The sequence below is a fragment of the Canis lupus genome, chromosome 19 (assembly GCF_003254725.2).
Source record: "Canis lupus dingo isolate Sandy chromosome 19, ASM325472v2, whole genome shotgun sequence".
NCBI lineage: Eukaryota > Metazoa > Chordata > Mammalia > Carnivora > Canidae > Canis > Canis lupus.
The window spans coordinates 43,990,169-44,002,236 of NC_064261.1; the positions used below are offsets into that span (position 1 = coordinate 43,990,169).

Genomic DNA, 12,068 nt, shown 5'->3' on the forward strand with positions numbered 1-12,068 from the left:
ACTGAGCAGGAAGCCTGATGTAGGGCTCACTCCCAGGACCCAGGGATCATGACCTGAGCCTAAGGCAGCTGATTAACCACTTGAGGCACACAGGCTCCCTTTTTTCTATTTTTTAACTGATTTTTGTTGCCTAAAATTTACACAGATAAAACAAATGCATCAGAATTAAATTTTTCAAGACCTTATACCTTGACATGACATACGGTTCTTTTGGAGATAATATCCCACTGTACACATGCAAGTCCTTGTAGTTTCAGATGTTGGTAAACAAAGCTGAGAGCATCCACCATTATTTAGTTGGCAAGAATTGCTGCCTGCATAGGAGGAAAACAAGCAAAAGAAATATTCAAGAAAAATAAAGAGTATCATTTGATATGAATAATTTGAACAAATATTTATGCTTTTGTTGATTTATAAATGTAGCTGCTTCATAGTGGTATTTTATTGCCTTGAATAAGTTGAAGTGGCATATTGCATTTCAATTTGCCTCCCCAAAAAAGTAAACAGAGTGCTAATGCATGGCATAATGATTATACACAGCAATACTATAATTAATTTATAGTATCAGTTAAACTTTGATTACAATTCAAAGTTGCTAAGAGATTAGATCTTAATTGTCCCCACCACAAAAAAGAAATGATAATTATGTGATGTGATAGAGGTGTTAACTAATGAAGGTGTAATCATATGCTAATATATAAACGTATCAAATCAACACATTATATACCTTAAACTTATACAATGTTATATTTCAATTATATCTCAAAAATACATTTTAAATTAATTATTAAAGAATAGTTTTTTTAAATAGCAAATGACAATGAGTGATAAAATTCATAGCTACAGAAGAGCAAGTGAAATCAGTTTGTCTTGAATACTGTCATAGACTTTCGCAATATTTTAAGATCACAGAAACTAATGAATTTTTTACTATGATATTTCACTTCAACTCTACAATGAGTTCCTGTTCAAGAATATTCTATTCAAATGTGTCAAATAAATAGCTGTTAAATTATATTACTAACTCAACTTAAAGATGATGTCATTAAAAGAAAGGTTCCATAACCTTGATGATATAAAAATTTTTGACATATGTATGTATGTGTATGTATATACACGTACATATATATTTAAATAATTTCTTTAAAGCAAGGAAATAAATTTTACTATCCCTAGGAACATAATTCTCCCCAAATATATTTAAAACACACCCATAAGAGTTATCTAATTAATTGGCATATTAATTCTCCTTATTCCTGCATTGTAGCAATGACAAATATTACTCAGGTAATCACAGGTAGGCATTCTATAAAGATGTTCCATTGAATTTACTAGGCCCAATGTACTAATTAAAGCTGGTAGCGTGACGTTAAGTAATTTACAATCTTACCCAGCAAGTTCATTAAATATCCAATTTTTACAACATTTTTATTATTCTAGGACATGCAATGCCATTTACTGGATGTTCAAGCTCTAATATGAAGTGCAGTAAATCCAGCGAGAATTACAAAGCGTGATGAAAGCTATATATCAATAGTGTTCTATGGAAAATTCAAAATACCAATGGAGCTCATTATTTCTCATCTCCTGAATTCAAGATAGTCTGATGGGATTTAATTGTTCAATTGATGCTGTCTTGAGTTCTATCTGTCATTATTGAAGTGTGAAATACTCTCAACTTGGGAGATTTCTCATCAGGAGACCTACCACATTCTCTGCTCCTTTCCTATAGTTGCCAGTTCAGTCAATGCTGAGCTCCATCCTATACAGGGCCACATGCCAGGATGAGAGTTGCCCTGAACTTTTGAAATTATTACTTTTATCTCCTATATAAACTAAAGATTAGTTGATTTAGTCCCCCTTCCCTCAAGCTGACTTATATACTAAGATGAAATTTCAGATCTCTAATTATTTTAATGAGATATCTCTATTTACAATAATCTATATTGACCTTATACATATTTTATTTCATAGAAAATATATAAACATATATTAATGCAATGCCAAGCTATGGAGATATACATTTTGATATAGCTTTATTTCAACTACTACTAAAGACACAAGCTGAGAAGAGATTGACAAGAAATGCTTTCAGTATAAAGTTTGAAGAAACACCAAATGGAGAGAAGGGGAAACAGGAAATTGAAATTAAAAAAAATAATAAAAAATATTCAGGAAGAGAAAGAAATTACAAAAAATAGGGTTCCATAACCTTGATGATATAAAAATAAATGAAAAAAGCAAAAGGAACTTCTAAAACTGTACATTTTTAAATATAATTGCAATTATAGCAATATATATTGCACTATACTCATTTTTGACAAATAATAAAATTAGCCTATGTTAACGATTATGTTGTACAACAACATACATTTCATGTATCGTTTGTTTAGTCTGTACTAGTGAAGGAGAGAAAAAGGGAAAAAAATGAGCCATTATTTGCAATAAATATCTTTGCCTATTAAATAAATAATTGATGTAGGAAAAATATGAGAATGATTTTAGAAGATAGCAATTTAGGTAATGATTATCTAGTAAGTTAGAAATACTAGGTTGGCTTAATATTTTGCAATGCTACTGATGTTCAAACCTCATGCCCCAATTCCCTAGTGGGGCTAGAAAGCCCACTTGACTAATGAGAAGTCTCAGCTCTCCAGTGATCTGTGTCAAAAATGATAAATGAAGTAGCTAATTGTACTTTGAAATCCAAAGAGGTAGTAATGTTAACACCTTGAATAATCCTAAATTGCTCATATTTCATACTAATGAAGCTTTTAAAGTACCTGCCGTGATTCTGTTAATGGGATTCTCTTTAATACAGATGCTTTTATCAGCATATTCTTTTAGCAAAAATAGTATTTTCACTGAATTTTAAGCTTACTCATATTATGCCATTAATTCCTAAGTATTATAGGTCTTTGTCACTTTAGTAATACTTTCACAATGTATAAAATGCCCAGCTCTTCCTATAGGATTAAACCCTTACAAGATAAGAAAAATTTTACTAACATGAGCAAAAAAGTGAGCCAAACATAATATAATAAATTTTTTCCTCCAATAAACTTTATAATAGGAGAACTCTATATATTATATTAATTTACAATTTCAAAAAAAAACATGTGTTCATATTTTGGGAAAAAAAACAAATATATATTTTTCAGTGTCCTGTGTGGAAATAATGTATTGCTACCTCTGTTGTATTTTCTAATGTGGTTTCAGATATAATCTCATTAAGTAAAGACTATAAACTAAAGTTTATCATAGTACTATAAACTTTTATACTTTGCAAATATATTGAAATCCACAAAAATGTCATAATATTTTATTTATTGAGTAATAATGTTTTATTCTCAATTATATAACCTATTCCCCATGACTTGAATGCCAGCAAAATTATTTATTCTGATACAGAAATCTTCCATTACAGAATTGCTAGTGAAAACACTCCTGTTCATTATTATAAATGGCGATTTAGAAAAAAAAAAAAAAAAAGTCAGAGAGGCGCCTAGTTGGTTCAGTCTCTTAAGCGCCTGACTCTTGATTTCAGCTCAGGTCATGATCTCAGTGTTGTGAGATCAAGTCCCGTGTTGGGCTCCCTGTGAGGGGTGGAGGCTGCTGTGAGATTCTCTCTCCCTCTCTCTCTCTCTCTCTCTCTCTCTCCCCTTCTTTCCAACTCTCCCTCTATAAAAAATAAATAAAAACTAAATAAAAAAATAAAAAAAATAATTTAAATGTCAGACAGCAAAGACAGATTTGTGTGTAAGAATTTGGGTATTAGTTTCTTCTAGACCATGAAAGGAGCCCAGGAATCACTTCATTGTTTTGTTTTGTTTTAAAGCAATTGTTTTCTTTACATTTTTTTTCCCATGAAACTTCAGGAATGATTTCAGACTAAAATTTGGCTCATCCTCTGTAGAGGGATGGCAAATATGAATCTGATTTTCATTTTGTCTCTGGATGAGTGGGTACGGCTCCCAATTGGTTTCTCTAAAAAATTCTGCTGATTGATGGTTGTCACCTGTCTTCAAAATGAGTGATCCCCTTGGTTCACTATTTCTACCTCTACTGTTCTCTGCTTCGGTCTATATGCCCAAATCCTTCAGATGAAAATTCCTTTATATTTTCTTGAAATGTTTTTCCTAAGAAGAAAAGTATGTGAAGCTAAGGATTTTCATGGCAGAGACTAAAGTAGGAAAGTATAATACAGGAAAATATTTTTTCTAGGAAAACAGTTCTGCTAATGTCATGGGTCATGAAGCAAAAACTAAGAAAGGACTAGCAGGTGTGGGGCTGTCCTGGCTGGCGTCTCTAAACTAATTGCCATTTGGGCAATGTGACAAGTCCACCTATGTAAACCATCTGTTAGTTCTCTCACTCCATTTCACTGCACACCATTTGGACAAGCAAAAACAAAAAAAAAGCAAAATGCTTAGAGCCCAACAATGCAGTCCTTTTGGATGTGAAATTCTTACGTTGACATAGTCCATTTGAAGTCCCCTAGTTCATTCAGTGACTGGGCTTAATTATACATTGTATATATGTGGCTGGGACTTTTCTTCTTATTCTTATATTTTTAAATCAAGAACTAGATAAGACCTCTGAAGACCTGACAAATTAATATTCCCTGGGAGCCCTTGCTAATGTCTTGAAAGCTCATTATATACCTTATGTTAAAGGCATTCCTTCTGCAGTATTAAGGAACATTTGCCTCTCTCCCCCTTTATTTTAACTAGAAGCAAAAATGCAAACCTTTCAATTGTTGAATTGTGAAAATAATATGAAAAAAGAGCATTATATATTCAAAAAGCAGCACAAATTCATTACAGTGTGACTTGCCTTGCTGTGCTTCTTTATCATACACTTTCATATGAACAACCCCAGAAGTCTTATTTCGTAGGACAGTGGGGTTTCTTCCATCCCTTTTGTTGCAAGTTCCCAGCTGAGCTAAGTTTTGGTCTGCCCACCACAGCTTCTTATCTAGAAAAGTGAAAAGATTTCTTCTATGAAAAAGATAATCATCTTATTAAATAATAATAAACAGCTATTAAAGTATAATACTTTCTGATTTCCTTTGTTATAGTCCCAAACTCTGTTTCTAAGGGAAACAATGAAATCCCTTTCACTCTTTCAAAAATACAAACCATCGAGATATTTTATTGTTTAAATTTTCCTCCCTCTTCTCCAATTAGAGATGCTTGTCTTAACTTTTCCTTTAAAAAAAAAAAAAACCAACACACAATATAAATGAAGGCATATTCAAATTAATATAGAATACAGATTATACTATTTACGTACATAAACACGACCACAATAGTACTGTATTATATCTGTAAATGAATAGCAAAATCCAACCAAATATCCAAACAACAATTATAAAAAAAGAAGATTGTACTCTTTTTGTTGACGGTATGTAAGCTTTTAATAATTAGCACTCCCCACTACTGAATTACTCATAGTAACCTCTTTTCATTTTTTGCACAGCTCATGCCCCTTTCTTCAAAATTTTAACAATGTAAACTCTCCTCAGTGTTTGTGTTGAGTGCATTTATTGAATATTGTTTTGGTAGCAGAGACTCTGCAACGTGCACAGATAAAAACAAAATAAAACAAATAGTCCTGACCCTAAGGAAACTACCATGCTGGTGAAGAGGATACATTTATTATTATTTTATTTCAAATTATCATACCAAAACTAGAAGGAAACTATTACCATTCTTATTTTATAGATGAAGAATTAAAGATTCAAAGAGATTAATTATCTCAGTTGAAGAATTAAAGATTTATAGAGATTAATTATCTCAGTTTGTTCTCTATAGTTAAGAGTCTGTTTCCTGGTTTGCCTCTCTCTTTTCCTTCATTTCCTTTTCAACTTTTTCCTTTTCTTTTCTTTTTTTTTTTTTCTAAATCAGCTTTTTTTTCATAGAATACCACTTCTTACTTGAAAGAACAACTGACAATCTATGCCTTTTCAGACTTAGGTATTTGGCAGATATTTCTCAAAAATGAATGAAATGGAGAAGAAAGGTGGAAGACTGACAATACCCAACTTCAAGATTTACTATAAAGCTATGGTAATTAAGACAGTGTGGTGGTTACTTGTAGAAGAATAGACAAACAGATCAATGGAACAGAGTAGAGAGCCCAGAAATATACCCTTATAAATAAAGTCATCTAATTTTTGACAAAGGAGCAAAGGCAATACAATAGATAAAAGACAGTCTCTTAATCAAATGATGCTGGGATACTAGGGCATCTGTCTGCAAAAGACCTTTATTTACTCTTTACAAAAATTAACTCAAAATGGAACATGAAACTAAATGGAAAATGGAAAACTATAAGACTCTCAAGAGAGAACATAGGAGAAAACTTAGTTGACTTTGGGTATGGTGATACCTTTTTAGTTACAATATCAAAGACATAACCCAAGAAATAAATAATTGATAAAATGGACTCATTCAAATTAGGACTTCTGCTCTGCAAAAGAAAATATCAATACTTAGAAAACAAGCCACAGACATGGAGAAAATATTTACAAAGTGTATCTCTGATAGAGAGCCATTATCAAAAACGTACAAAGAACTCTTTAAATAATCCATTTTTATAAATGGGCCAAAGACTTTAACAGACACCTCATCAAAGAATATATGCAGATGGAAAATATGCATATGAAGAGATGCTCCACATCATATGTCATCAGAGAAATGCAAAGTAACATATGAGATACCACTAGACACCTATTAAAATGTATAAAATTCAGAACACTGACAACACCAAATGCCAGTGAGAATGTGAAGCAACAAGAACCCTCCTATACTGCTGATGAGAATGTAAAATGATATAGCTATTTTGGGAGGAAATTTGGTGGTTCCTTGCAAAATTAAAAATACTCTTGCCATATGATTCAGCAATCTACTCTTTGGTATTTACCCAAAGGAGTTAAAAGCTTATGTCTACACAAAAACGTACACATAGATTTTTACAGACTTATTCATAATTGCAAAAACTAGACTTAACTAGAAAAAAAGGAAAGGAAAAGGAAAGAAAAAAATAAAAGAAAAGAACCTTTATCCTTAACCACTAGAAGGTAGTCAACCTGTGGCAGACTCCATTTTGCTTACCCAACAGGCATTCTCCTCCCTGCCGACTCTGCTAAAGAAGAATTCTTTCCACAGGCAACACTCAAAATGCCAAGCACATTCATTCTTTTGCATTCTTCTGGGCAATAGAGATGGCCATTTAACCTAATCTTGATTACAATTTCAGGGCAGGAGGGGCTTCTGTCTATGCAAAAAATCTCTGAGGACAATTGGATTCTGACAGGGTAGTACAGGGCTGTCAAATAAATGGTAGGAGATGCAGAACTGAAAGAACCATGTCCTTGAGCACCAAGCCCAGGAAGGACTATGAGGATCAGACAACAGGCATCTCAGTAGTGAGCAGCATGAAACTAGGACCATGGATAGACTGGAAAAACTACTCTAGGTTGTTGCAGTCCTCTAAAAACATACCATTCATCAATCCTAATTCTTGTTCAAGGTTCTTAAAATTTCTCATTTCCCGATATTGCCTTAAATTTAAAATTCCTTATCGAGTTTTTAAATCATGACATAATCTGAATTGATTTCACCTACTAAAATGTCTTTCCAACTTCTCTTTAGTACATGCATTTAATTCACTCTTATCTCTGCCTTTGGCTCAGGGTGTGATCCTGGAGTCCCAGGATCGAGTCCCACATCAGGCTCCCTGCATGGAGCCTGCTCCTCTCTCTGCCTGTGTTTCTGCCTCTCTCTCTTCTCTGTGTGTCTCTCATAAATAAATATGTAAAAATATTTTTCAAAATTCACCCTTATCACATCATAAGCTATTCATTCACTTTTCAACTAAGATTGAGCATCTATTATATTTACAAAGTACTACATAGATAGTGGGAAAATGAAAGATGTCTGTCTTTATGGATCCTATGTTCTAGTGATGGAGAAAGAAAATGTAAACAAACAGGATAGAAATGACTGAAATTCCTACAAATCAACAGCAAAAATAAATAACCTAATTAACAATGAATAAAGGACTTGAATAAACATTTTTCTAAAGAAGGCATCCAAATGGCCCACATATATATGAAAAAATGCTCAATATCATCAATTATCAAGGAAATGCAAATCAAAACCACAATGAAATATCATCCTACATTTATGGCTATAATTAAAAAATAAAAGATAAAAATGCTAGCAAGGTTATAGAGAACTTGAAACCTATGCACACACTGCCTCTGGGAATGTAAATGGCAGAGCCACTACAGAAAATATTATAGAGGTTCCTCAAAAAATTAAAAATAGAACTATGGCATGACCCAGCAATCTCACACATCTGAGTATATGTTCAAAGAAACTAAAGTCAGGATATCAAAGAAATATTAACATTTCAATGTTAATTGCAGCATAATTCAGAATAGCAAAAATATACAAACAACTGTCTGTTGAAGGATGAATGGTTAAAGAAAATGTGGTATATACACACAACGAAGTATTTTTCAGCCTTAATAACAAAGGAAATATTCTGGTAGAGAATGTTGATAATGGGGAGGCTATCAATGTAAGGGTGTATAGAGAATCTCAGTAATTTCTTCTCAATTTTGCTGTGAACCTAAAACTGTTCTAATAAAATTAAGTTCTTAAAAAAAAAAAAAAAAAAAGCTGAAGATGTTGCCATATACAGCAACATGAATGAACCTTGGGGAACATCATGGCTAAGTAAAATTAGCCAGTCATAGAAGGACAAATACTTCATGATTCCACTTACATGAGGCACCTAAGCTTGTCAAACTCAGAAACAGAATAGAATGGTGTTGCCAGGGGTTGGAGAGAGAAGGGAATGGGGAGTTGCCGTTCAACAGATATAAAGTTGTAATGGTACATCAGCTTTACAAAAGGGGGTAAATTCTAGAGATCTGTTGTACAACTTTGTGTCAATAGTTATATTGCACACTTAAAAATCTGTAAGAGTGGATCTCGTGTTAAGTGTTCTTATCACAATATAAAAAAATAGCAAAGAAAATAACTGAAAACTTCTCCTAGTGCAATGAAAAAACATAGGCACAGTTCCATTTTTTTACTTATGTCCGTTTCCCATCCTTCCTCTGCACATAATTCCAATACGGTCACCCTTAATTGCACAAGTAGAACCCCACTCTCACCGAAGTATTTCAGACTAGCATATCCCACATTGACTCTTCCTTCTCACTGATGCTAAGGCATCTACAGACAGAATCACATGGTTTACTGTTTAATTGTTGTTTTCCCCTTTCATTTCACTTGTACTAACTTTGACTCTTTATCCATAGATGAAAGCTCTTGAGAACAAGGATCCTGTTTTGTACTTCTTTATCTTCTTCACAGTGCTTTGCATTCCTTTGAACTGAGCATGATCTACAAATTTCCTAAATACATGTGAAATGATTGGGGAAATAAATGTCTAAAAATATCTCCCATAAGAAATCATAACTCGGAAAACATTTAAACAAAGCCATCTCTCCCATTCCCTGTTGATATTATCTTTTTAAAAATATCTCTTTTTAAATATACTTTTCAAGGATCTCTCTAACACAAAGAACTTTGGTTTTTACTCTGTATTAGAATCACATGTGTTTCTCTTGCTTTTTCTTTCTCACATTGTTATTGACTTGAATATACTAGCATCTTCAGAAATTACCAGAATGTAAAGACTGCTTGCTTAGCTTGATGTCAGTAATTATGAGTATCTCTACTCCACCATTATGGGTTAACTTGTGTGTCTCAAAATTCATATGTTGGAAGTCCTGACTCCCAGTATTTCAGAATGTAACTATTTTTAGAGACAGGGACTTCAAAGAGGTAATTAAGTTAAAATGAAGTTGTTGAGATGAGTCCTAATCTAATATGACTAATGTCCTTATAAGAGAAAATTAGAAGCACTGAGTAATGTATAAAATTATCGAATCATTATATCGTACACTTGAAAATAATATAACACTGTATGTTAATTATATTAGTATCTGAGATAGAGGGAGAGGGAGAAGGAGAGAGAAAATTAGGACATAGACAAACATAGATAAACTAGGATATAGATAAATTAGGACATAGAGACACACACATAGGGAAGACAAATCCTCCTCAGGGAGGAGAAGACACCCATTTATAAGTTATGGAGAGAGGCCTCAGTAGATACCAAGCACGCTGACATCTTGATCTCAAGACTCCAAGCTCCAGAACAGAGAGAAAGTAAATTTCTGTTAAGCCATTCAACCTGTGAGACTTTGTTATGTGGCCCTAGCAAATGAATACATTTATAAATAGACATATTAAAGGCATTTATGAAATATAAGAAAGAATTAACATAAATAAAAAATATAAATTGATTTTGCCATATAGTCTCTAAAATCTTCATTCAAAAGAGAGGAAAAGAGAAGAGATGAGAAGAGAAAAGATAAATTTACTGAAATGCACTAAGTTCCAGGGCCTTTGCTAGGCTCTGAACATAAGCAAATATGACTGTCTCATTTAATCATCATAAATGAGATGTGATGTGTTAATACATCTCCTGTTGTTAAAGATGAGCTAACAGAAGGTCAGAAGGTGACCTTTTCCAAGGTCACACAGCGGAAGCATGGTGTTAACTCTCAGTTGGTATTAACTGAATTTCAATGCAGTTCCACTGCATAGCTCTGCTCAAAGAATGGTGTACCCACTAGACCTAATAACACTATACCCTGCAACAGAAAATTACTTGATAAATATAAAGTTTGGTCCCAGATTAAAAACAGTTGAAATATATGTTTCAGTTATTACTTTTTAAAATTATAATTATAGGGATCCCTGGGTGGCGCAGTGGTTTAGCGCCTGCCTTTGGCCCAGGACGCGATCCTGGAGACCCGGGATCAAATCCCACGTCGGGCTCCTGGTGCATGGAGCCTGCTTCTCCCTCTACTTGTGTCTCTGCCTCTCTCTCTCTGTGTCTCTCATGAATAAATAAATAAAATCTTTAAAAAAATAAAATAAAATAAAATTATAATTATGAAGTTTTAATAATACCTTACTTCTTAAAATGTATCATCAAAAGGTACCATCAAAATTGATAGCTTATTTTTATTTTTAAAATATTCAGAATATGTACTTTATTGAACTATACCAAAACTACTGACATCAATGTTTTAAAAATATATTTCCTTTAAAACTAGCCCTTTATATTTAAAATATAAAATATAATATTATGCCCAGGTACATCTCAATTACCAATAAAGGACAAATAATTTTTATATAAGTATATCCTAAAAAATACATATACAAAAAATGTTCATTTATATGAAATTCAAGTTTAACTGGGTATCCTGTATTTTATCTGGCAATTCTATTATCTCTACTCTCTTCTGAAACCCCAAAATTTATAAGAAAGCAATGAAAAATGAGAAAGTCTTTATAAAGGAAAAAAAAATACCATGGCTAAAAAAATTGTAGTAGGTTAAAAGCAGATTGTAATTGGTGAATGACTTTATAGATAAAATGAAAATCTAGACCTGCAAAGGGAGGAATCCGGATATAAGCTACTCTGTCCTGTAAAACTTCAGAATAGGTCAGAATCTGGGAACTGTAAGATCTCTAAAAACAGGGAATTATATACCGTTGAAAGAAAGATGACTGGTTTAGTCTACTCAAGAGGCGTTAGAACAAGTGTACACAGCCAAGAGAGTGCTGCTCTTTATACCTGGTCAAAGAGTTACAGAAATACCCTCGGGTGACGATGACTGAGGACACTAAATAAGACACAACTGAGAGACAGGATACTACAATAAATATAGGGATTAAGTGATAATCTACATTAGTGGTTCTCAAATTAGAGAATAAAATAGAATCATCTGGAGGGGGACACCTGGGTGGCTCAGTCGGTTAAGCATCTGCCTTCGATTCAGGTCATGATTCCAGGATCCTAGAGTTGAGCCCCACATTGAACTCCTGGCTCATTAAGTAGTCTGCTTCTCCCTCTCCTCCTGCCCCTCCACCATGTTCTCTCTCTCTCTCTCTCTCTCTCTCTCAAAT

At 33.1% G+C, this 12,068-nt stretch overlaps 1 protein-coding gene across 1 annotated transcript in view; it reads right to left on the minus strand.

Moving 5' to 3' along the window:
• Positions 1-12,068, minus strand: part of LRP1B (LDL receptor related protein 1B) — a 1,837,374-nt gene that overhangs the window by 499,782 nt on the left and 1,325,524 nt on the right. Inside the window, exons 33-34 of the mRNA XM_049097407.1 lie at positions 4,833-4,977; positions 189-310 (exon numbers count right to left, since the gene is read on the minus strand). Of these exons, the coding sequence (XP_048953364.1) occupies positions 189-310; positions 4,833-4,977 (267 nt within the window). The remainder of the gene's footprint in view (positions 1-188; positions 311-4,832; positions 4,978-12,068) is intronic.